This window comes from Boleophthalmus pectinirostris, unplaced genomic scaffold (genome assembly GCF_026225935.1).
Source record: "Boleophthalmus pectinirostris isolate CB_2022bp ecotype Guang Dong unplaced genomic scaffold, ASM2622593v1 HiC_scaffold_4, whole genome shotgun sequence".
NCBI lineage: Eukaryota > Metazoa > Chordata > Actinopteri > Gobiiformes > Gobiidae > Boleophthalmus > Boleophthalmus pectinirostris.
Genome location: NW_026571353.1, coordinates 2,970,068 through 2,991,653, shown reverse-complemented (window position 1 = coordinate 2,991,653; position 21,586 = coordinate 2,970,068). Strand labels below are relative to the sequence as shown.

The window sequence follows — 21,586 nt, the reverse complement described above, 5'->3', positions numbered from 1 at the left end:
AAAGAAATGTATTACATTTAATGTCCAAATAGCCGACTTATGGATCCTTTTATTGCTGCTTCAACTGTTTTTCTTTGCTTAAAACCTGAGTAATACTAATAGTTCAGAGACACGATCACTCAGTCCACAATAAAATATCCTCATTAATGTTCAATAATGCTCAAATCCACCTTTATTTTATGATTTATGAAAAATGTTTATTGACTTGGGTCGTGAATGTTTGTGACTTTTAAAATTTAGATCCCCAGAAAAAAAGTTTGGGAAACACTGGGTTAACTTATCTGTTATTATACTATATTAATTATATTAATATATATTAATATATATTATATTATAATATACTATTATTCAGTTTGAAATGTACATGTTGTAGTCAAGCAGAGGTAAAATAGGTATAGCTAATCACTAACTCTAAAAGAAAAGTCACCAACATGACAACAACAATAATGTTTTTTTTTTTTTAAATCATCAAAGCCATTTATTTATCACTTATAAATACATTTAACACACTACAAAAATCAATATAAAAACTTCATATTGGTACAAAGGCATCTCTGAGCACCATATTGTGAGTTATGTGTGGTTTTGTCAGTGACTCGGCATCAAAGATTCTCCAAACACGTTTCCGTACGATGTTTTGAGAAAGTGGACGTAGTTTTGCAAAGCTCTGTTTGTTGAGTCGCTCTGTTCAAGTCTCTCCTTCAGGTTCTGCAGCTGCCCCTGAAACCGGCGCTCCATCTGAGAATAAAAATAAACCAAACAAATTACGTGCTGTACGTTTTAACTCGCATGAAGTTCATTTATCTCAGACTTATGTTGCAACCAGTAGCTAAAGGTATTCATGGTAGTTGTGGTAATTGAGACTCTCTGCATTTAGAGTATATATTTTTATTTAGAGCCAGATCTATTCATGTTCATGTCCTTTTTTGGGTTAATCCTTATTTAGAATGGATAGAAAGGGAATTGTATTTGCTTTTATTTAAATTTGTGTATCACAATTCGTAACTCAAAGTGCTTTATGGTGCCATGAGGGAAAATTTTAGATATATAGCCATATTATTCAATTTTCTAATCTATTCCTAATGTTCATAATGTCACATATCTAGATTTGTGTTTTGTTGTTTCATTCACACATGCAGAAACCCTGCAGATTTAGGCTGAGTTCTTCTCTCAGACAGAAAACACTTAGGAAGTGCTCCATTGTGTTCTTAAACTCCATACACCTTCACTAAAATCATTTGGATAATTTCAACCCTGGACTTGCACATGTCTACTGAACAAAAGGTGAAAGGCTGACTTGTTTAACTTGAAAACTACTGCGTCATGGCATCACAAGATAGAACAGAGAATTTTGAGTTATAGAAATGTAAACAGACTAAAAATAAAAGTGTGTGAATGAAACAAAACACAACTCCAGGTTTGTTTTTGAGGAGGTAACGACATTCGAACATGACTTAAAGTTCACAAGAGTCAATTTTGCATTAACAAATCATGTGACTGACTGTAAATTACAAATATTATCTGTGCCACTAGAGTCTAAAAATCTATAGGAAACACTAGTTATCTTGGTACTTGGTGTCAGGAGCGTCAGGCTGATGGGGGGAAAGGGTACAGTTTACCCCGGACCCAGAGCAGGGAGGGACCCTTCACAAAATCTGTAATACGCAATTTTCATATAGAGAACATGTAATATAGGCCAACCAACATGATTTGTACTCAGCGCCTACAATTTTGTAGACAGGCTGGCGCCACCTAGTGCCTCTGCTCAATTTCATTTCTCTCCAGTGACTAGGTCAGGAATCAGAATACACTAGAAGGTTTGCAAGAACCCTGGAAGTTGTAGACCGTACACCGGCCAATCAGCTGTGAACTGTGAAGCCATAATGTCAAACTCGTCGCGTCTGTCTGTGTCCCTTTTGTGGAACAGCACAACAGTAAAAGCGTTGAGATGGATGTAGACGAAGACAGACATTCTGTGTTGGCAACGATTCCCAAGCTTGAGGAATTAAAGCCGGAACAAAGAGAATGTTTGGTGAATTTTATCAAGGGGAAAGCTGCTTGTCCTTCTTCCTTCGGGATTTGGCACATTACATACATCACAACCAAATAGCAGCGATTGGTTAAATAAAAAAAGTACCCGCCTACCGTCGAGCGAATGAATCCTAATGCAGACGGTCAGACGGTTTCCACGAAGAGAAACCGGCTGATGAATCAGGCTAACAATTTTGTACTTTACCCCTGCTTGGTGTGAAAACTTTATTGAATGCCAGTGCTGTAGAGTTGATAGCGTTGTGCGTACCTCCTGTTTGCTCCTCTGCAGCAGGCTGAGCTCTGTCTTGGCTCGGCTCAGTTCACTCTGTAAATCTAAAGCTTTGGACTGGGACACGTGCTCTTTGGACAGGAGCCTCTGCATTTCCTCCTCGGTCTGTCTCTTGGCGTCCTGGAGACTCTGCTGCAGTTTGGAGTTTAAAACAGACACCTCCAGACCTCGCTCCTCCAGCTCCTTCTCCAACTTCAACACCAAACTCTCCTTCAGAACCAGGTTCTGGGACTGAGCTGTGGACTGGACTTTCAGATCCTCCAGTTTACTGACAACACACAATAATGGAATAAGTTTACTCTCTTATACTGTAGTCCTAAGGCACTTTTAAAGGTGCACTGTGTAACTTTCTGGTGGATGATCTGTCACATGCTGATTTCTATAGATATGTCGCTGCTCTGCCTGGAATGTTCCACAGTATGACATTAAACAACTCTACCTTACATCTGTTCAATTGCAGGTGATATTATAGCTCAAAAATACCCAGAAAAACAGGCATTCTGACTGTGAGCAGGGTCGCCTCGACACAGATCTGACCTGTAACTTGGCCTGGTTTGGTCTCAGTGTCTCCAAGATAGACAGGTTTAATGCCATACTGTGAAACATTCCAGACAAAGCAATAACATCTCCCCAGAGAAAAGCATTTATCCCTCTCCAGGCAGGCAATGCAGATTTGCAACAGCTAAATGCCAATTACCTACTTACTCCACATACATATTTTATTAGTTTTTTTTACTCAGGAGCCTTGTTTCCCATCCATGCTGTTAAACGTGGGCGATGCAGACTGTGCAAGAATGGCAACACACAAACGGCCTGCCAGAAGTGCAAAGTACTAGTGTTGTTTACGAAGGATAAAAATTGTTTCTTGGAGTACCACACGAAAAAGTGATGTTGTTCTGTCACTGTAAAGCTGTTACACTGTGCTTTATGTTTTCATTATTATGAAAAGTGGTATACACATAAAGTTAGTGTTCATATCATTTTCAGCCTTCAGTGTTAATTTACCACACTGGACCAATGCTGCAAATCTGCAACATCCCAGAACACACTGGATGTGAAGGTCTCACTCAAAAAAAAAAAGTCAGGATTGTATATTACTACCCCATATGATCATTTTCCCCAAATATCAGATGTTTTCCTATTACTAAAATTTTATTTGAGCCTGAGAGGGTTAATGGACAGTCCAGAAAACTTACACAATGCAGCTTAATACTGCACCATAACGCCAAAGCAAGTTCATAGTTTGTGAAGTTTGTGCACTGACAATGGCAATAAAAATTGATTTTGCATCTAAAGTAATCATCATTTCAGATAAATAGGTATGACTGGTGAGCAAGACAAAATTACTACTGTGAAAGACTTTGCCCCCTGAGGACATGCCACACACCTGGAGTCTGACCAGCTACCAGTGGAAGATGAACTCTATTTTGTTACTTAAGTAAAAGTACAGACACAGGGGCAAAATATTACTCAAGTAAATGTAAAAGCATCACATGAAAAAATCTACTTAAGTAATTAAGTTAATAATTAAATTATTAAAGTAAGTGTTTAAAAATGTGCTTTAAGGGTAAAAAGTAAAAGTATTTCTCACATATTTTGTTGTTTATTTGTTGTGTTGAATGTAGTACTATTGCAGATTTTGGTCAGCAGTGTCAATACAAATCAATTTCTTATTTTTTCTTATGAATTGTGTGCATTTATTGTTGTTTGCTGAAAGCTGAAGCTTGAACTCAAAACCTTTAGTCGTGATATTACCGCAAACAGGGTCAAAATAACCCCCAAAAAATCATATGAACAGTACTTTTTACTTTTGAGTCATGTTAAAAAATGTAGTGGAGAAGTACAGATACTTGCTGTCAAATCTGTTGAAGTAAAAGTAAAAAGTATCCACTGTAAAATGTAAAATATACTTAAGCAAAGCACAGATACCTTAAAATCTACTTAAATACAGTATTTTACAACTTGTACTTCATAACCTTCTGCTACTGCTAGCTACTGCCATTCATAAAGTACATAAAGATGCTGGTACCGCTCTAAAGTCTGTGTTTTCTTGTGGAGGCTGTTGTTTTCATCTTGTAGAAGTGTGTTTCTCTGTTGAGCCAGGTCCAACTGCGCCCCCTGCTGTTCCACCTGAAATGAACAGACCCACAGCTGAAACCAGTGCTATTAAGCAAGCTCACAGGGACCATTTCAAACCTCATATTCAAATTTCAGTTTAAAAATAATGCATTATGGGTGTAAAATTAGGTCAAAATATTTAAGTGCACTGTTAACCTGCTGTCCCTGAGCCGATGAACAGATGAACAGATGAAAACTGGTGTATAGTTCTATTTCATTCCAACCAAGTATACTAGAATGCTTATTTAGAAACAAAAGTATTCACATTCTTGTTCTTGTTCTCTCTCTCTCTTGTTCTTCTTTTACAGAGAGGGTTTGAATCTGGTGATTACAAACATAATATAACTGATGACAAATCAGCTTAATTTTAATATTAATAATACTACTAATAATAATAATGATAATGGAGTTCTTCGTTCCTACTCTCACCTATGGTCATGAGCTCTGGGTAGTGACCGAAAGGACGAGATCGCGGATACAAGCGCTTGAAATGGGTTTCCTCCGTAGGGTGGCTGGACGCTCCCTTAGAGATAGGGTGAGGAGCTCAGTCACACGGGAGGAGCTCGGAGTAGAGCCGCTGCTCCTCCATGTCGAGAGGATCCAGTTGAGGTGGCTCGGGCATCTGTTCCGGATGCCTCCTGGGCGCCTCCCTCGGGAGGTGTTCTGGGCATGTCCCACCGGGAGGAGACCCCGGGGAAGACCCAGGACACACTGGAGGGACTATGTCTCTCGGCTGGCCTGGGAACGCCTCGGGGTCCCCCCGGAGGAGCTGGAGGACGTGTCTGGGGTGAAGGAAGTCTGGGAGTCCCTGCTTAGGCTGCTGCCCCCGCGACCCGGCCCCGGATAAGCGGACGAAAATGGATGGATGGATGGATAATGGAGTTTCATATAGTGCTTTTCTGGACACTCAAAGACGCTTTACAGAGCATTATTCATTCACTCCACACTCGGTTGTAAGCTACTAATGTAACCACAGCTGCTCTGGGGCAGAATGAAAGAAGCGAGGCTGCCAATCTGCGCCATCGGCTCCTCCGACCACCATCTCTCACAGACACACCACTTTTATACTAGGGAATGTGGCTGAAGTGTCTTGCCTATGGACACATGGACAGTTTTTGTGACTGGCGCCCCCCTGTGGCACCTGATTTTCCCAGTGGTTTCGAATCCAAGTACTAACCAGACCTGGCCTTGCTGAGCTTGAGCGATCTGACAGGATCAGGTTTTGATGAGCTGGTATGGCCTTTTGTGGGTATGATTATAGGCAGACCTTACAAAAAACAAGAGTGACATGTTCTGTGTCTTGCCTTGAGTCGTAGTTGGGCGAGTGCGGTGGTGTGTTCACTGTTCCTCTTCTCGTGCATCTCAGCGCTCTGCTGTGCTGCCTTCAGGCGCTGCTCGGTCTGTCTGATTTTCTCGGGCAGGTCCTCGAGCTCTCGCAGACGGTTGTGCAGGTGGCGCTTCTGTCCTTCCTTCTCCAGACTCAGCTGTATCTTCAGCTCTCTGCTCTGTGCCTCAGCCTCCTCCAGCTTTTGGACAAACCGCTCCGACTCCAAACGGCTCTCTTGCAGCTGGAGGGGGAAAAGGAAGTGCGCGTTAGCATGTTAAATGTTGTTAGTCTTACTGCCACAGCAAAACTCCACTCTGAGGGATGTGAAAAGCGCTTGTAAACTAATTGTAATTGTCCCCAAAATGGATGGACTAAGTGAGAAAAGACGTTGGACCAGTGTCAGTATAGTATATTTATATTTTAGTTATGTTTTTTAAATTATCACGATAGAGGAAGCTGTTACCTTCTTCCTGTATTTCTCCACCTGGCTCTCATGTTTTCTGAGGAGGGATTTGAGTCCTCGAGCTTCAGACTGCAGATCTCTGAATCTCTCCTCTGATGCAGACAACTCGCCCTAAGACCCAGGAAAACAAAGAAAACATTTTAAAATAGTATTGACTGACTCTGGTGGAGGGTCCATCAAATACTTGTTTCCACGGAGATGTTATTTTTTTGTCTAGCATTAAACCTTTCTATCTTCATGGAGACCGGATCAGATCTGTGGAGAGACGACCCTGCTCACAGTCAGAATGCCTTCTGTTACCATGAAAAGTTCTATATAAAACCGATGTATTATTATTATTTATTATTATTATTATTATTATTGGAAACAAGCAGCTGACGGACCCTCAACTGAGTGCACCTTTAAATAAAGACATAAACATAACACACATAAAATAATGCCACACAATTTTACAGTTTCAGTAGTTTCATTTATACCACCAGAAAAATCTTATAACTGGAGCAATCCGTAATTAGATATGACATTTTTGAAGTCCCATAATTTCCTCAACAAACAACTAAATATTCTGTCATATTCTTCATGTTCTGGAATGTGATTCTTGTATTAGTTCGTTGGTTCATATTTCAGTCTTTTTTGTCAGACCTTCTGGATCTGCTTAAAGAAAATGTGAACTTCGAACAGAAACGTTTGTCAGAAAACTTAAATTTAGAATTTATTATTACATCGTTCAGCACTAATGGGCATTTGCTTGTGTTTAGATGCATGCAAAACATCAAAAATCTAGAAAAACTGATAACCGTATTTTCCGCACTATAGGGCGTTCTGGATTACAAAGCGCATTAAACAAAACACAACAGTTAGATAAGTCAGTCAAACTTTATAACTCTCAACTTTGTTCAACTGTAACGCATAAAAAAAATACTGTCTGAGACACTAAATTGTTGCTGAGTATTCACAATAAGTCATAATAGTTCAAACAGTTGGGTGATTCCGGCGGCACGCCCACATCCCTCTCGTCATTATCTGAGTCAGTGTGGTTACTGTTCCCTGGCAGTTCAGTGATGATTCCGGTCTTGGTGAAAGCTCGGACCAAAGTTAATACTGATCCTTAGCCCGGGCGTCCATGATCCGTTGGTAGATCATGGCGTAAGTCGCTCGGCGCTGTCTCCTTGTCTTGGTGAATGTGTGTTCTCCTTCCCTCATCCACTGCTCCCACCCAGCTCACACTTTCACTTTATAACAGCCTTGAGTTTAAAGTGGGTGTTGTAAGTGTGTCTCTTGACAGGTTCATTTTGATATTAAAAGGAATCACAGTATGTACTACTCATGATGATCCTGACTACGGGAGTCGTAATGCTGCAAGTGGTGTGGCTTTGTAATTTACTAAAGTCGTACTAAGACACCCCAATAAATTCATATATAAGGCGCTCTGGATTATAAGGCACGCAGTCATTTTTTGATGAAATTGGCTTTTAAGTGTGCCCTATAGTGCAGAAAATACGGTAGTTAACATGTAACTTCTCTGGTGGAGGGTCCGTCAAATGCCTTGCTCCGTGTAAATGTTATTAAAAATTTGTGGAGAAGTGACTCTGCTCAAAGTCAGTATGCCTGGTTTCTAGGTATTTTTGAGCTATAAAACCACCTGTAATTTAATAAATGTAAAGAAGAGCTGTTTAATGTCACACTGTGGAACATTCCAGGCAGAGCAATGACGTATCCATAGAAACAAGCAGGTTTACATAAAAACCAACCTTGAGTTTGTGATTCTCTGTGTTCAAAGCGGCGTTCTGTTCAGTCATGTGTTTAATCTGTGCTTGGAGCTCCTCTCGCTCACTCAGGTTCTGCTGCTCACACAGGTGCAGCTGATCCACCAGCTCAGAAACACGACTGAAAACAAAAGTCACGCAGAGTTTTACTGGACATGTTTTAGGACAACTTTCATTAGAGTATGGCTGGAAGTGGGCTCACCAGCAAAAACACAGTTAATTTCTACATATTTGGCATTTTCTTAGATCAAAACAACAAAATAAAATGGTCTAGGTAAGTTTTTCACACAGTACTGTTGTTCCGAGGCTCCATCTCAAATATTCAGGACTTTTTAAGGACCCATATTACGCTATTTTTATTTTATAATGTTGTTTTCTCATCACAAACAGACCTGGAGTTGTGTTTTGTTTCATTCACACATGTTTAACACACAAACCCTGCAGATTTAGGCTGAGCTCTTCTCTCTGTTCCACCTTGTGACATCATGTGGTAATACAGGAAGAGCTCCACTGTGTTTTTAACACCATACACCTTCACTACAATCATTCGGACGATTGCAGCCCTGGAATTGCCAATCTCTACTGAACTAAAGGTAAAATGTAGCTGTTAACTTGAAAAATATTACTTGAAATAATAAAAGATTACGCAAACATATGTAAATGGAACAAAACACAGCTACAAGAATGTTTTTGATGAAGTAACAGCATTGGAACATGACTTAAAGCTCACAAGAGGCAATACTGTGTAATATAGGACCTTTAACATATTTTTTTGGTTAATGGTTTCCTTGCTAGTGTTACCCTGTATGACATATGAACAGTATGAACATGACATTAAAACCTTTTAAAAATGTTGGATGATGTTGTGTATTAGCAATGGTGGAAGGTAACAAAGTAAAAGTAGTAAAATACTGTACTTAATTAACATTTTTAGGTATTTGTGCTTTACTTAAGTAGATTTTACAGTGGATACATTTTACTTTTACTTCACTACATTTGAGAGCAGGTATCTGTACTTTCTACTACACTACATTTTTGAAAACGACTGAAAAGTGAAAGTATGTTTTATTAGTGTCTGAAATATGCTGAAAAGACTTTGTAGTTTGAACAAACACAAACATAAAAATAAAAACAGCTAAAAATCACAACTACTTCTACTGAACAAAATTCAGCACAAATCACTACATTTGGAGCTTTATTAGATCTCAAAATCTGCACAAAATACTTTTACTTTTTACTCTTTATGTACATTTTTAAACTACTACTTTAATATTTTCAATTTTAACAAGTCGATTTTCACCTGCATAATCAGACTTTTGCTTTTAGAATCAAAAATGAGTCTCCTGTGACTGACCGTTTGAGCAGTGGGATTTCCTGCTCCAGATGTTCTTTGGCCGAGACTTCGTTTTGGTGTCGAATGCACCATTCACTGGACGAGGACAAGGCCTGAGTCAGCTGCAACTCCTGCGAGAGAAACATCTGTGAGGGCAGTTCAGATCAGATGATACCGCATCATCTACAGCTTATAAGACTTGAAATAAAGGTGCATCGTGTAACTTTTCCAGTGGAGGGTCTGTCAAATGCTTTTCTCCATGGAGATGTTATATTGGTTTATCTGGAATGTATAGTGTGGTATTAAACTTTTACATGTTTATGACTACCTATGTGCTTGTAATATGGCGAAGTGGTGCTGTCCGTGGTGCTGAACCTGATACACCTTTGGTTATCAGGTTCAGCACCATGGACAGCATACACTTTTGCTTATTTAAAGAGGGGGCATTTTACTTCTACAACATATTTAGACCACCATATTACCTTTTATTGTTTTGCAAATGGTAGAAATGCTATTTTCAGCAAAAGATGAAACTACTACACATCGCATCAGGTTTGTGAAGTTGTATTGTATTGTTTTGTACTCTGCTTTTGTATATTTATGAAGAATTATCATGTGAGAGCGTGGGTGACGTAGGCTGTGTGCAGAGCATTGGACAGAATTGAACATTGCTGGGTTTGCTCTGTACACACACAACCTGGCATCGGATCTCTGCCCTCTCTTATATAGTAACACACTGCTACGTCATTTAAAGGTGCATTGTGTAAATTTTCTAATGGAAGGCCCGTCAAATGCTTTTCTCCATGGAAATGTTATATTGGTTTGTCTGGAATGTTTCACAGTATGGTTTTAACCTTTACATATTTATGACTGGTGTGATGGTGCTGTCCATGGTGCTGAACCTGACACACTTTCGATTATCTTAGGCTACGTTCAGACTGCAGCCTGAAGTGACCCAAATCTGATTTTTTGGCCCCTATGTGACCTGTATCTGATCTTTTAATGACAGTCTGAATGACACAGATCCGATTTTTTCAAATGTGACCCAGGACACTTGGATATGTGCTCCTAAAACCGATACATATCTGATCTTTTGACATGTGACTTCAGTGTGAACGGCCAAAGAGCATTCATCCACCTACACGTTATCAACAAGCCACAAACGTCATAATTCTGCACTGAAGTAGGAGAAAATTGTTAATGAACTCCATGTCACTGAAGGGAAGCGCATCACCACTCATCACTCTTGGCTACGTCTCCACATCCACACGTTCCTTTCAACGGACTGTCCCACAAAACGCCACGGCCAAAAACCTCGTCCTTCTCCTTCTCAATCTCCTCCTTAAAACAAGTTCATGTTCTGGCTCAGGTACGAGAGGAACTTTAAAATCTCCAGGTGCTCAATGCTGCGTCCATGTTTGGACACCTTCCGTAAACACAGAGCACGCTCGCTGCGGTTGACATCATCGTGTCTCCAGTGCGCATGCGGGACACTTTTGGGCCGTTTAATGTTCACACTGGAGATCATATACAAGTCGCATTTAATTGGAAATGTGAACGACCTCGAAAAAACATCGGATTTCACAAAAAAAATCGGAATTCGGCATTAAGCCCTGTAGTCTTAACATAGCCTTATTTACTTGGGTGGGATATTAACTACTACCTACATATTTCGATCACCATGTTACCTTTTACTGTTTTGCAAATGGTATAAATGCTATATTCTCCAAAAACTGAAACTACTACACATCGCATCAGGTTTGTGAAGTTGTGGTGTATTGTCTTGTACTCTACTTTTGTATATTTATGGAGAATTGTCGTGTGGGAGCATGGGTGATGTAGACTTGCGGGCGGACCTTTGGACAGAATTGAACATTACCGGGTTTGCCTTGTACACACATAACCAGGTATCCTTCTCTCATATAGCAACGCACTGCTGCGTCATTTAAACGTGCATTGTGTAACTTTTCTGGTGGAGGGTTTGTCAAATGCTTTTCTCCGTGGAGATGTTATTGTCTGTAATGTTTCAAAGTATGGTGTTAAGCCTTTCTGCCTTCATGGAAACCAAACCAAACCAAGTTACAGGTCAGATCTGGAACGGGACTAAAACCTGAACCACTAAACTGGAACACGCTTCTAGCTGACCTTAAAACTTGCACTAACTACCACACTTTCTCTCATGAGCTAAAGAGCAGCAGGCATGCCAACATCAGGCATCTTCAAATGTTTAAACATTCTGACTGATTACTGATACTATAGATGTTTTGTGTAGATGTAAATGTGCTTGACTAATGATATTTGTCCAGATGGTAATGTTGAGGAATTGTATTTTTGAAGATAATAATACTGATGCATTTGGTAAATGTACATTTTAAAGAATAATGATGACAATTAATTTGGGCATTTTTAGAAGATAATGATGAATTTGAAATCTTGTATTTATGGGAAATTAGAATGAATTAATCTGGATTATTTAAAATGTTTAATGATGAAGTGGATTGTGGTCATTTTAAGAAAACACTGTTACTGATGAAATGTTGTTAGAGTTGGTTTAATGTTTCTTTAATGTATTTTGTACCTGCCCGAGGACTGCAGATGGAAAGGAGCTTGTATCTAAATCTGGCATAGACCATCTTTTTAAGTAAATAAATGAATAAATAAATAAATGAATGAATACATAATTGAATGAATAAATAAATAAATAAATAAATAATCTGTGGAAATGCAATCATGCTCACAGTCAGAATGAAAAATCGCAATTTGATATTTTTCCTAAATCATTCTGCTCAAGTTGTTATTGCAGAAGATGTGGCACTGAAATAAACCGTCAAAACTCACAAGTGTCTCAGTGCCACAACCCAGACTGCTCTCCACAAGCTCACAGGAGTTCAAGCCAAAACAATTGTGTCAAATGATTAACTGACTAAAGGACTAAAGGTTTACGGCCCTACAAATATCAGCAAACAAAGCTAAAAAGACAATACATTAATTTTATTTACTTTCATGTCACAGCAGCAGCAGTGTCACCAGGTGTAAACTGTGTGTGTGAAAGAGAGAAAGAGAGAATGGGATGGAAGGGGAGAGAGGGGGATGAGAAAGAGTAAAACGTAAATGTTTCTATGTTTGTGTTACTTTGATATTTGATTCTCTTGAGACATTCACTGTATTTATTGCTTTTTCCATCCAGCAATCTCATCAGTTGTTTTAGCTTTTCTGTTAGGAAAAAGATGATCTCACAACAAATTTTTCGCATTTTAGATTACTGCGATATCATTTATCAAAATACTACAACTTCTATTCTCCAACCACTCAATGTTATCTAGAACAGTCTGTGCAGATTCATTCTCCGTTGTCCCTTCAGAACTCACCACTGTACGATGTATCACAAACTGTCCTGCTCACTCTGTCCTCGAAACGTCAACTTAACTGTTATTATTTATCTTTAAGTTTATTAATCTCAGTTATCCTGAATATCTCAAACAGTATTTAATTCCATTCAGATCCTCTTACAGTTTACGTCACGCTGATCACATATTTTTTGTTGTCACAAGAGTCTAAAAACAAATAGGAAAACACTAATTTAAATATAAAGCTCCTTCTGATTGAAACAATCTTCCCTCATGGATTCGAGCTTTAACTTTTATCGCTTCATTTAAAAATGCTCTGTCATTGTTTTTGATCATTTTTTTGAATTTTGTTGTTCATCTTGTTGTATTCTGTGATTATATTTGAACTCTGTTTTATTTTTATTTATGTATTTATTTATTATTATTGTTGTTGTTGTTGTTGTCGTTGTTGTTATTATTATTATTATTATTATTTATGTATTTATTTATTTTTTCTTTCAAATTTGTTTTATTATGTGTCAAACAGTCATGTGTGTGTGTGTGTGTGTGTGTGTGTGTGTGTGAGTGTGTGTGTTTGTGGTTATGTTGATTTTGTTGTTTTGATGCTTTTTTGAATTTCTGTATCCTACTGTCTGCCCTACTGTATCTGTTTTTTGTTGTTGCATTTATGAGACCCCTTCGAAAACGAGATGGCGAGACATCTCAAGGGGCTTATCCTCCAAACAAATAAATTCAAATTCAAATCACAATCTCACTGCTTTTTAGTGAACAGTTTTAGAAGACCGTCTGTGGACTGCTGTTGTGAATTAGCCTATGTCTATGTTTGTGTATCAGCTCCTACACAAACAAGCAATCAATACATGTACTTTATACTGTTACTGTGTAAATAAATGACAACATAGCCCAGACCTTCTGCTGTAGCTTTTCTGAGAGTCTCTTCATCTCCTCTTCGGCACGCTCCGCTCGCTCGATCTCCAGCTCTCTCCTCTCCCGCTCCTCGTCGTCCCTCAAACGCTTCACGGTCCACAACTCGTCCGTCAGTGAACGCATCTCCACCTGCATCTGCTCCTGGGTCTGCTGCATCCTCTGAACAGCAAACAAAAAGGGTTAGACCAGTTTTAATAGATTGTTTAATGTGCTCCTAAGCCTGATTCTGTAATTTTGTGGCAGCAGATAAACTAGGGATATAACAATAACCAAATATCATGTATCACCAAAACTCTTACAGTAATATCACGGACCATCTCAGTATATCAAAACTACATGTTTTTTTGCTTAAATTAATAGTTTTGGTGCAGCAGTAGCTAAAAAAAACAGTCTTTGAATTATGACTTGGTTTATCAAGGTATTTTAAAAAGAAAAAGTAGCATATTTGCTATTTTGTCCAGAAAAGATTGCAATAAATATCGTAAAAATATCGTACAGAGAGATTTGGGTACCTTTGCTGTCATGGTTCATGTTTGTAGTGGTTGTATTTGGTGTTTTATTTTGACATTTGTTTTGTCTGCTTGTAGTTTTGAGTTTTACTTCCTGTCTTGATTGTTTGCCTCGCCCTAATGTGTCTCACCTGTGTCTCATTCATGTGTGTGCATATATACCCTGTGTACTCCTTTGTTGGGTGATTGTCATTATGACTCTCGCGTCTGTTTTGGATTTGTGTTTGTTCATTAAACAACTTTGGAAATGCAGTTTTGCATTTTGGGTCCTACTTCTGCTCTAGACGTGACAGTGCATCCTTAATAAATACTTTACTGATCCCAAAAGAAATTCTAACGAAGCTAAAACACTAATGTTCATAAATATAATTTTTTATTATATACTTCAGGGATCTCCAACCTTTTGCATCCGGTGAGATAGATTTACAAAATGAAAAAGTTGGAGAGCTACTTATTTTAGCAGTCACAATAATAATCGAATATTTTATTTTACTAAATATAAAAGGGTAAGCCTTAGATGTTGTACAGTTGGATGCCTATAAAACCATTATTTAGTGCATAAAGTTCAAAATAACAAATTTACAATAGTATATAACTGATATACTGCATTTAATTACAATGTTAAATTACATAAATGTATGTACAGTAAATGTCTTACTGATACCAATCTCTTGCTATTTTTGATTGTTGCTTATTTAGAACTTTATTAAACTTTTTAGTTATTGTAATATAATGTGATGTGTGAGCTGCTGTGTGACCGCTCAAGCTTAAGTCTGTCTAAGTCTAGTATAATTCAGAAATCCCTTAGCGCGCTACTTGTAAGGGGTGGAGAGCTACCGAGCTACAGGTTGGAGACCCCTGACATGCAGAATATGGAGGATATGGATGTCACTGTGGGATACATCAACATAAAGGCACTATTAGTTTAAGTTCACCTATAGCCTGGGGATAGAAATAAACTAAACGAGGATTAACCATGACATTTAGGTAAATAAAATCTGGGCTTCTTATACTGAACATATTTTTGTAAACCTGTCATATCTTCCAACAACTTCAGTCTTAAATAATACTTAAAACTGCACTACTTAAAGGTGTAACTAACTATGGAGTTTAATCTGAAATGCAATTCTTGTTTAAGTTTGTCAGTTTAGATTTCAGTCTTTCTGTCAGTTCAGTACCTAAAGACGCAGCTTGTTTTGATGGAGGGTTCACCACCTGCTTGTCTCCCTGGAGATGTTCTTGTTTTGCTTGTAAAATTCTTCAGTATCTATCATGCATTTAGTCGGGGTTACAGGGGTTTTATTGGTCAAAAACATGTAACGTGTATTCTAACTGTGAGCAGGGTCGCCTTTCCACAGATCTGACTCATAACTTGGTCTGACCAACCTGGATTTGAGAGGTGAGTTGGGCGTTTTCTGTCTGAGCTCGGTCCAGTTGAGTTTCCAAATGGATACGAGTCGACTCTAAGAGTTTAGACAGCTCCTCCGATGTCTGGTTACTTTCCTACAATTAAAGATATTTCATAGGATATACTACAGTACTACTTTTATATTCATCAATGTCACTATCTCCATTTTTATTATAAAATTTTTTATTTTTTACCTTTTCCAAGTCCAGGGACGCAGCCAGTTTTGTTGCTTCTTTTTCTTTGTTTGAGAGCTTGGCTGTAAGCCTCTGGAAGAAACAGAAACAAGATAAGCACATAAAACTCAAACTACAGCGGCCTCAGAGGTTCAAAACTTGAAAAGTTGATGTGATCACATACAATTTTCTCTGCTTCACAGTCAGTGAGTCTTTTCTTTAGAGCTTCTCTCTCCTCAGACCACAGCAGTGACTCTCTCTGAAAACAAAACATACAAAGTGAAAAATGTAATTACTATTTACAAAAGTACATTTATACACGTTCAGAGGACAAATTTGGTAAATGGCTGAATTTATATATAGCGCTTTTCCACCTTCAAGGCACTGAAAGCAGGAACCCTTGGATGAGTTGCCAGGCACATATGTACTAGGACTTTATACCTGTAGAACAGAAATCTCTTCCTATAAAACATACATAAGTTTGTGAAGAGTCTTTTTCACCTCTTGCTCGCTCCATTCTCGCAGCAGTGCTCGAAGGCTGTGGCTGGTGCTCGCAAACATCTCAATCTTCTCCAACAGTAAATCTCGCTGCCGGTTTAGAGACGTGGTGTGCATTTTACCCAGACGCTTCACCTACAGACCAGACCAAAAACAATAACATGACACCTTATAGCCTGTGTTTGTTATTGTTCTTACATACATTACTACTTTATTACAGTGTGTAGGGCTGTCAAAATTATCTAAAATTTCATATTAATCAACACTTTAAATAGCATTGAAACTAGACACTCATTTGAGCAGGTATCGATACTAAAAAAGTCACATTTACAGGAAGAAATTAACCTTTTTTGAATAGCTTTAGAATGATCTTGAGCTGTATCTGAACAAGTATAAGAGACACCCATGGACCACTATGGGATTACAATTACATTACCTGGACCACTGAGGGATTACATACATATAAGGAAACATGGGAATAGAAAAAAAAAACAATTTAGTGATGAAAACCACATTCTAAGTCTAAGTAAAGAGTTTTTAAATTATCATCATGGTATCGGAATATCAAAATCGAGTTTGAAATTACGTATCGTGACAACATTAATTGTGTGAGGAATTGGGGATAGTTCGTGTGAGAGGATGAAGAGGGTCAGGCGGTTGTACCGTGGAGAGCCCGTCCACTGTCTCCTTCAGAGCTGAGAGCTGATTGGTTACTGCGGCTCCATCGATGTCAGCCTCCACCAAAGCTCTGAGCAGCTCATCTGTGTCTCTGAACTGAGCTCCACATTCAGACCTGCAAAAACAACACATAAAACATCACAGTCAATGGGGATGGGACAAGATCTCGAGCACACATGAGGAAAATTATCTTGTGAGATTTTCCTCAGTGGATGAAAACTACCATCTGAGCTACTGCTGCTCCCTTAAAACCTGCTCTCCGAATAAACTAGTGCGTACTTCCTGGAGAGTCTGCGTTTGGCGTCCTGTTCTTCTTTGAGTAAAACTGTCAGACTTCTCGAGACAGGAGCCACACCATCATCCTCTTCATCCAGTTCAGGTCTGTCCTTGACACCAGAGCCCGAGCGGCACAAAGATCGGCTTCTCTGGAGTTAGGAAGCAAATTAGTCAATTAAAATTTTATAACATAACATGGGAGATGGAGAAACAACTTTGTCTAGATTTAACTAATCTTATTTCAAATCATAAAGGTGCATTGTGTAACTTTTCTGGTGGAGAGTTCGTGAAATGCTTTTCTCTATGGACGTGTTATTGTTTTGTCTGGAATGTTTCACAGTATGGCATTAAACCTTTCTAACCCACTCACAGTCAGAATGCATGTTTTTTTTTTTTTTTAGATATTTTTGAGCCATAAAACTATCAGTAATTTTAAAAATGTAAAGTAGAGTAAGTAAAGTTTAATGTCATACTGCGGAACATTCCAGGCAGGGCAAAGACATATCCATAGAAAGAAGCAGGTGACAGCCCCCTGACCAAAAAGTTACACAGTGCACCTTTATCTTTAATTTACCTGACTATCATAAGCAGAGTCCATATTTCGTCGCGTTGGAGTTTTTCCAGGAGGAATCCAAGGAGGAGCTTTGGGTCTTCTGCCATCTTTACTCTGAGGGTCAAATGTCTTCCCCTGAAAAAGAGAAGAAAACACTGTTAATCAGTCTGAACACAATAAGACCTAACAGCAAGTGATAGCTATTACTATCTCTATTACTAGTTCTCAAAAGTATCAATGTTATCTATGTCCATTGTCCATTGATTTATAAAGTTAGTTTCTACCTAATAGTCACCACTATCTAGTGGTAATGATAAATATTAAACTAATGCTGCTATTTTTTCCTGATCAGCCAGTGGTTCCCATTAAAACTAAAACAAAAAGAGACTTTAGTGACCTCCCACAGTCCAATTTTTGCCCCCATAGTCTAATAAAAACAAAACAAAAATCTGGTAAGATTTACAATATAATACTTTATGCCTGAAGTACCGTCATAAACATATTAAAAGTAACTAATCTGTTTTAATGATATTTCTTCTATATTCTAGCTACTTATATTTAATCTGTAATCGGTACTTTTTTGATTAGTAGACTTATAACATTAATAAGTGATAATTATACACTAACAATTCTATCAGGGACATGCAGTCAGGGCAATCACGGCAAGCAGTGGTTGCCCAAGAAAATCAAAAATTATTACATGTCAAAAGTATAATTAAATAGTTTCAATAATAATAATAATTTTAATAATATCCAAATAATTCTGTTTTCCTTCTTGATGCATAATAATAATTCCATAGATAACAATAGTACTGAAGGCTCAGCTGTCTAAATAAGTGTAGGAGTAGAAACAAATAGCCCACAAATAGCCCTGTTAGTGCAAAGAGGGTGTCATATACAGTCCATTATATACAAATATTAATAAACTATATAGTCTAGGTGTCTCTAATTTGACTCCAAAAAAAGGGTCAGTATATATGCAATTAATATGAGTAAAAATAAATATACTAATTTGCAATGTAGTTTGTATTAAAATAGGTGTTATTGAATTGTTACCGACTAAATATTGATGTCCACCCCAAGTCTATTTGCCAATGCCCACCCATCAGAGTCACTGCACGCTACTGAATTCTATTAAATAAAATGATTGAAATGTGGACAACTTGTGCCACCATATTGTGAGTAAAAACCTGTGGGAAACAGTGGATCAGCTGTTGTTACCTGTTGCTTTCTGCTGGCGCTGGGACTTCTTTTCATATGGACGTGGATCGGAGTGGTTCCAGGGACATGGACATGAACCGGCGGAGGAGGTGTTTCCCGGCCGTTCATCGTTCCCCGACAACCTAAACACCTTCACGGAGCCCTTGGATGCATTACCTACCCGAGCAAACATACATTAGCTTCTACGGATCCATTATACGACGCGAAAGTTACATTTTTCTTGACAAATCTCGACTTCTCTTTCTGATGTTGTGCGTACGGTGGGCGGGATCAACGAACGAATGAGGAGGATTCCGATTGGTTCGTTTGGACATACTCAGCTTGTGATTGGTTAAAGTGGGCTTTTGTTTCGCGTTGCCCCTAGTTACCACAAAAGCTTTCAACAGACAGTTCTGACATAAGAATAAATTTAAAAAGTAAGAATATCTGTGTTCATGGTTATTCAAATAATGAGTAATAATTCATAATAAATATATCTCAAACTAAAAAGTAGTAGAGAGTTCTTTACGTTTCTTAAACACCTAATTCTTTAATACAATAATTCATTTTTACATAAAAGCTTGAATATAGCTTGATTCAGAATGTATTTATTTTCTAGTAGTATAAAGTATAAACATTAAATACATAATGAATGCATTTCCTGTTTCCCATCCAGAGCTTCCGGTTAGCTTAGCTTCATTAGCTGTTTTAAATTGTTCTTAAACTATCAAATAATTTATTTTTTCTATTTACACAATTTGCTTGTTATCCTTTCCGGAAGTGAATACAGCTTACTTCAAACTAGTTTTTATTGCGATCAAATGAGTACAGACTACAGAATAAGGCTATTTGGTTGATTGTTTTGGTTTGCCTTCCATGTGCCTCAGTAGTAGCAGCATGGCTTCAGCGCTGGTTGACCTGTTGGAGCGTGTGTGCGTGGGTCTTTTCTTCACCTGCCCCGCTCCGTACCCTCTCCTGCTCCTTCTCATCATCCATCCATGTCTCCAGCTCGGGCAGGCGTGTGGTCCGAAAGCTGAGAAAGGAGTGAGCTCAGATACACTGATGCTATGCAGGTGGGGAGCCTATGGTAGTAGGTGATGATTATAAAGTTTTGGAAAACCGGTGCATACTAGTGCAAGGGAAGTGGTTCTTACTTATTTTATTATGACTTTTATTAGTTTTATAATAACAGTGTGTCCTCATCTTTAGCTTACTCTAGTATTCCTGCATAGTCCTGCATTTGAGGCTTGAGTGCTCAGGAAAGTTCAGTTTCCACCTACACCCTGTCCGTCTATTGTTCCAAAATGTCACATAGCCATTTTTCCAACAACAAAAACATGTAAATTAACACACTTTGGTAACAGTAAGTCCTTAACAGAAAAATTTGCAGTTGGATTCCACCTTTGGCTCTGTGCATACTGTTGTGTCGTTGGGCAAGACACCTCACTCACCTTGCATGTAAATATATGATTGGTAGTGCTATTTTATCCATTCAAAGCTAGGACATTTCCTTAGGGATAGGACAATTAACAATAATATCATTAATTGTGATAAAAACGGTACACAGTAACTTTTTGTGGGACATTTTATATATTCATGATAATCACCAACAAAGATAATCACCATTATGTCACCAGAATGTGCACTAAGAAGCTACTTATCCATGATGTTTTCTTCAAAATTATTTTTGTTTTCACTTGTAATAAATAATAAAGTACAATACTATAACTGTTTTTTGGTAGGGAGCCTATTCAAACTCTTGGCAACTTTAAAGTGCCTATGACAGGTTGGACAACACATTTCACCAAAACACAGTTAAGATCATTATGTTTAAGATTTTACTTTTCTTTCTCAATTGGGCAATTTTTTTTAGGCATAAAATATTACTTCCTGGCTGGAAGTCATGATGTCACACAAGGGAATTCCATAACTGTTAATAATGTAATTGGACCAAAACTGCTCTTAAGTCCAAGAAATTGTAATCGTAATTAAATTAATTAAACACAAGAAAACACCTTTATTTGGTTGAAATAATGTTTAAAGAAACTGAAAAAGTGGCTGTGCCAAACTTTTGGACAAAATTTTCCCCTAGTGTGATGTCATTACAGGAAACTCTTTACTTCCTGTAATTTTCAACATATTTTTTAACTTTTCTTTGCAAATTGCTTCTTGATTCATGTTAAACTATCATTTATATATATTTATATTAAGTAGAAATTAGAGAATCATAAAAATCTATCATACAAACTTTATTTTTACAATAATTATTGTGATATTATCATTAATCGTAATTATTTTGGTCATAATAATTGCAACCCCAAATCATATCATGCCTACTTTCCCCACGAATAGCTCCTTGTCTTTCTGGTCTCTGCATCTCCAGGGCTTGTGGTTATGAAGTGGCCAACGGCTCTGACACCCGCTTCATACAGAGTCACCTCGCTCTGTCCAGCCGTAATGACACTCTGCTCGGAGGGAGGAGGGTCGGTGTTCAGCTTTGAAAACCCACACGGGAGACAGTTTGAGGTCATCACGTTCAGGAGGGCGGACGTGTCACTGCACTGGCCTGCCGATGACCGCTTCTCGTTTTTTCCAGGGTTCGCGTGGACCATAGCCACGTGCCCACGCTGCAAAGCTCACCTAGGTGCGTCTCAGTGCTTTTAGATAATATAGAAGCACTTCAGAGTTAA

The 21,586-nt window shown here is 38.2% G+C and overlaps 1 protein-coding gene across 4 annotated transcripts; it reads right to left on the bottom strand.

The window, feature by feature from the left end:
- Positions 1 to 511: 511 nt before the first annotated feature.
- On the bottom strand, positions 512 to 19,989 carry LOC110172397 (outer dense fiber protein 2-like). Of its 4 annotated transcripts, none has more exons than XM_055162036.1 (17): positions 19,850 to 19,989; positions 18,918 to 19,073; positions 17,718 to 17,831; positions 17,147 to 17,292; positions 16,853 to 16,982; positions 16,193 to 16,324; positions 15,876 to 15,950; positions 15,713 to 15,784; positions 15,497 to 15,613; positions 13,584 to 13,760; positions 9,349 to 9,458; positions 7,980 to 8,115; positions 6,229 to 6,339; positions 5,743 to 6,006; positions 4,350 to 4,450; positions 2,300 to 2,588; positions 512 to 738 (listed from the first exon to the last, which is right to left on the bottom strand). In XM_055162036.1, exons 2-17 carry the CDS (start codon positions 19,023 to 19,025, stop codon positions 589 to 591), a joined length of 2,232 nt encoding a protein of 743 aa, XP_055018011.1. In that variant the 5' UTR covers positions 19,026 to 19,073; positions 19,850 to 19,989; the 3' UTR covers positions 512 to 588. The 4 variants fall into 4 exon arrangements, with proteins under 4 accessions (XP_055018011.1, XP_055018012.1, XP_055018013.1 ...); XM_055162037.1 differs by lacking the exon at positions 19,850 to 19,989 and adding an exon at positions 19,650 to 19,764; XM_055162038.1 differs by lacking the exon at positions 19,850 to 19,989 and adding an exon at positions 19,650 to 19,764 and having other exon boundaries at positions 17,147 to 17,287.
- Between the last annotated feature and the right edge of the window lie 1,597 nt (positions 19,990 to 21,586).

Coding starts and splice junctions, on each gene's coding strand:
- LOC110172397 (XM_055162036.1), bottom strand. CDS start 19,025: ATGAACGGCCGGGAAACACCTCCTCCGCCGGTTCATGTCCATGTCCCT. Junction 16,325..16,852: donor CAGTGGACGGGCTCTCCACG/GTACAACCGCCT, acceptor TCTGGTCTGTAG/GTGAAGCGTCTGGGTAAAAT. Junction 6,007..6,228: donor TGGAGAAATACAGGAAGAAG/GTAACAGCTTCC, acceptor TTCCCCCTCCAG/CTGCAAGAGAGCCGTTTGGA.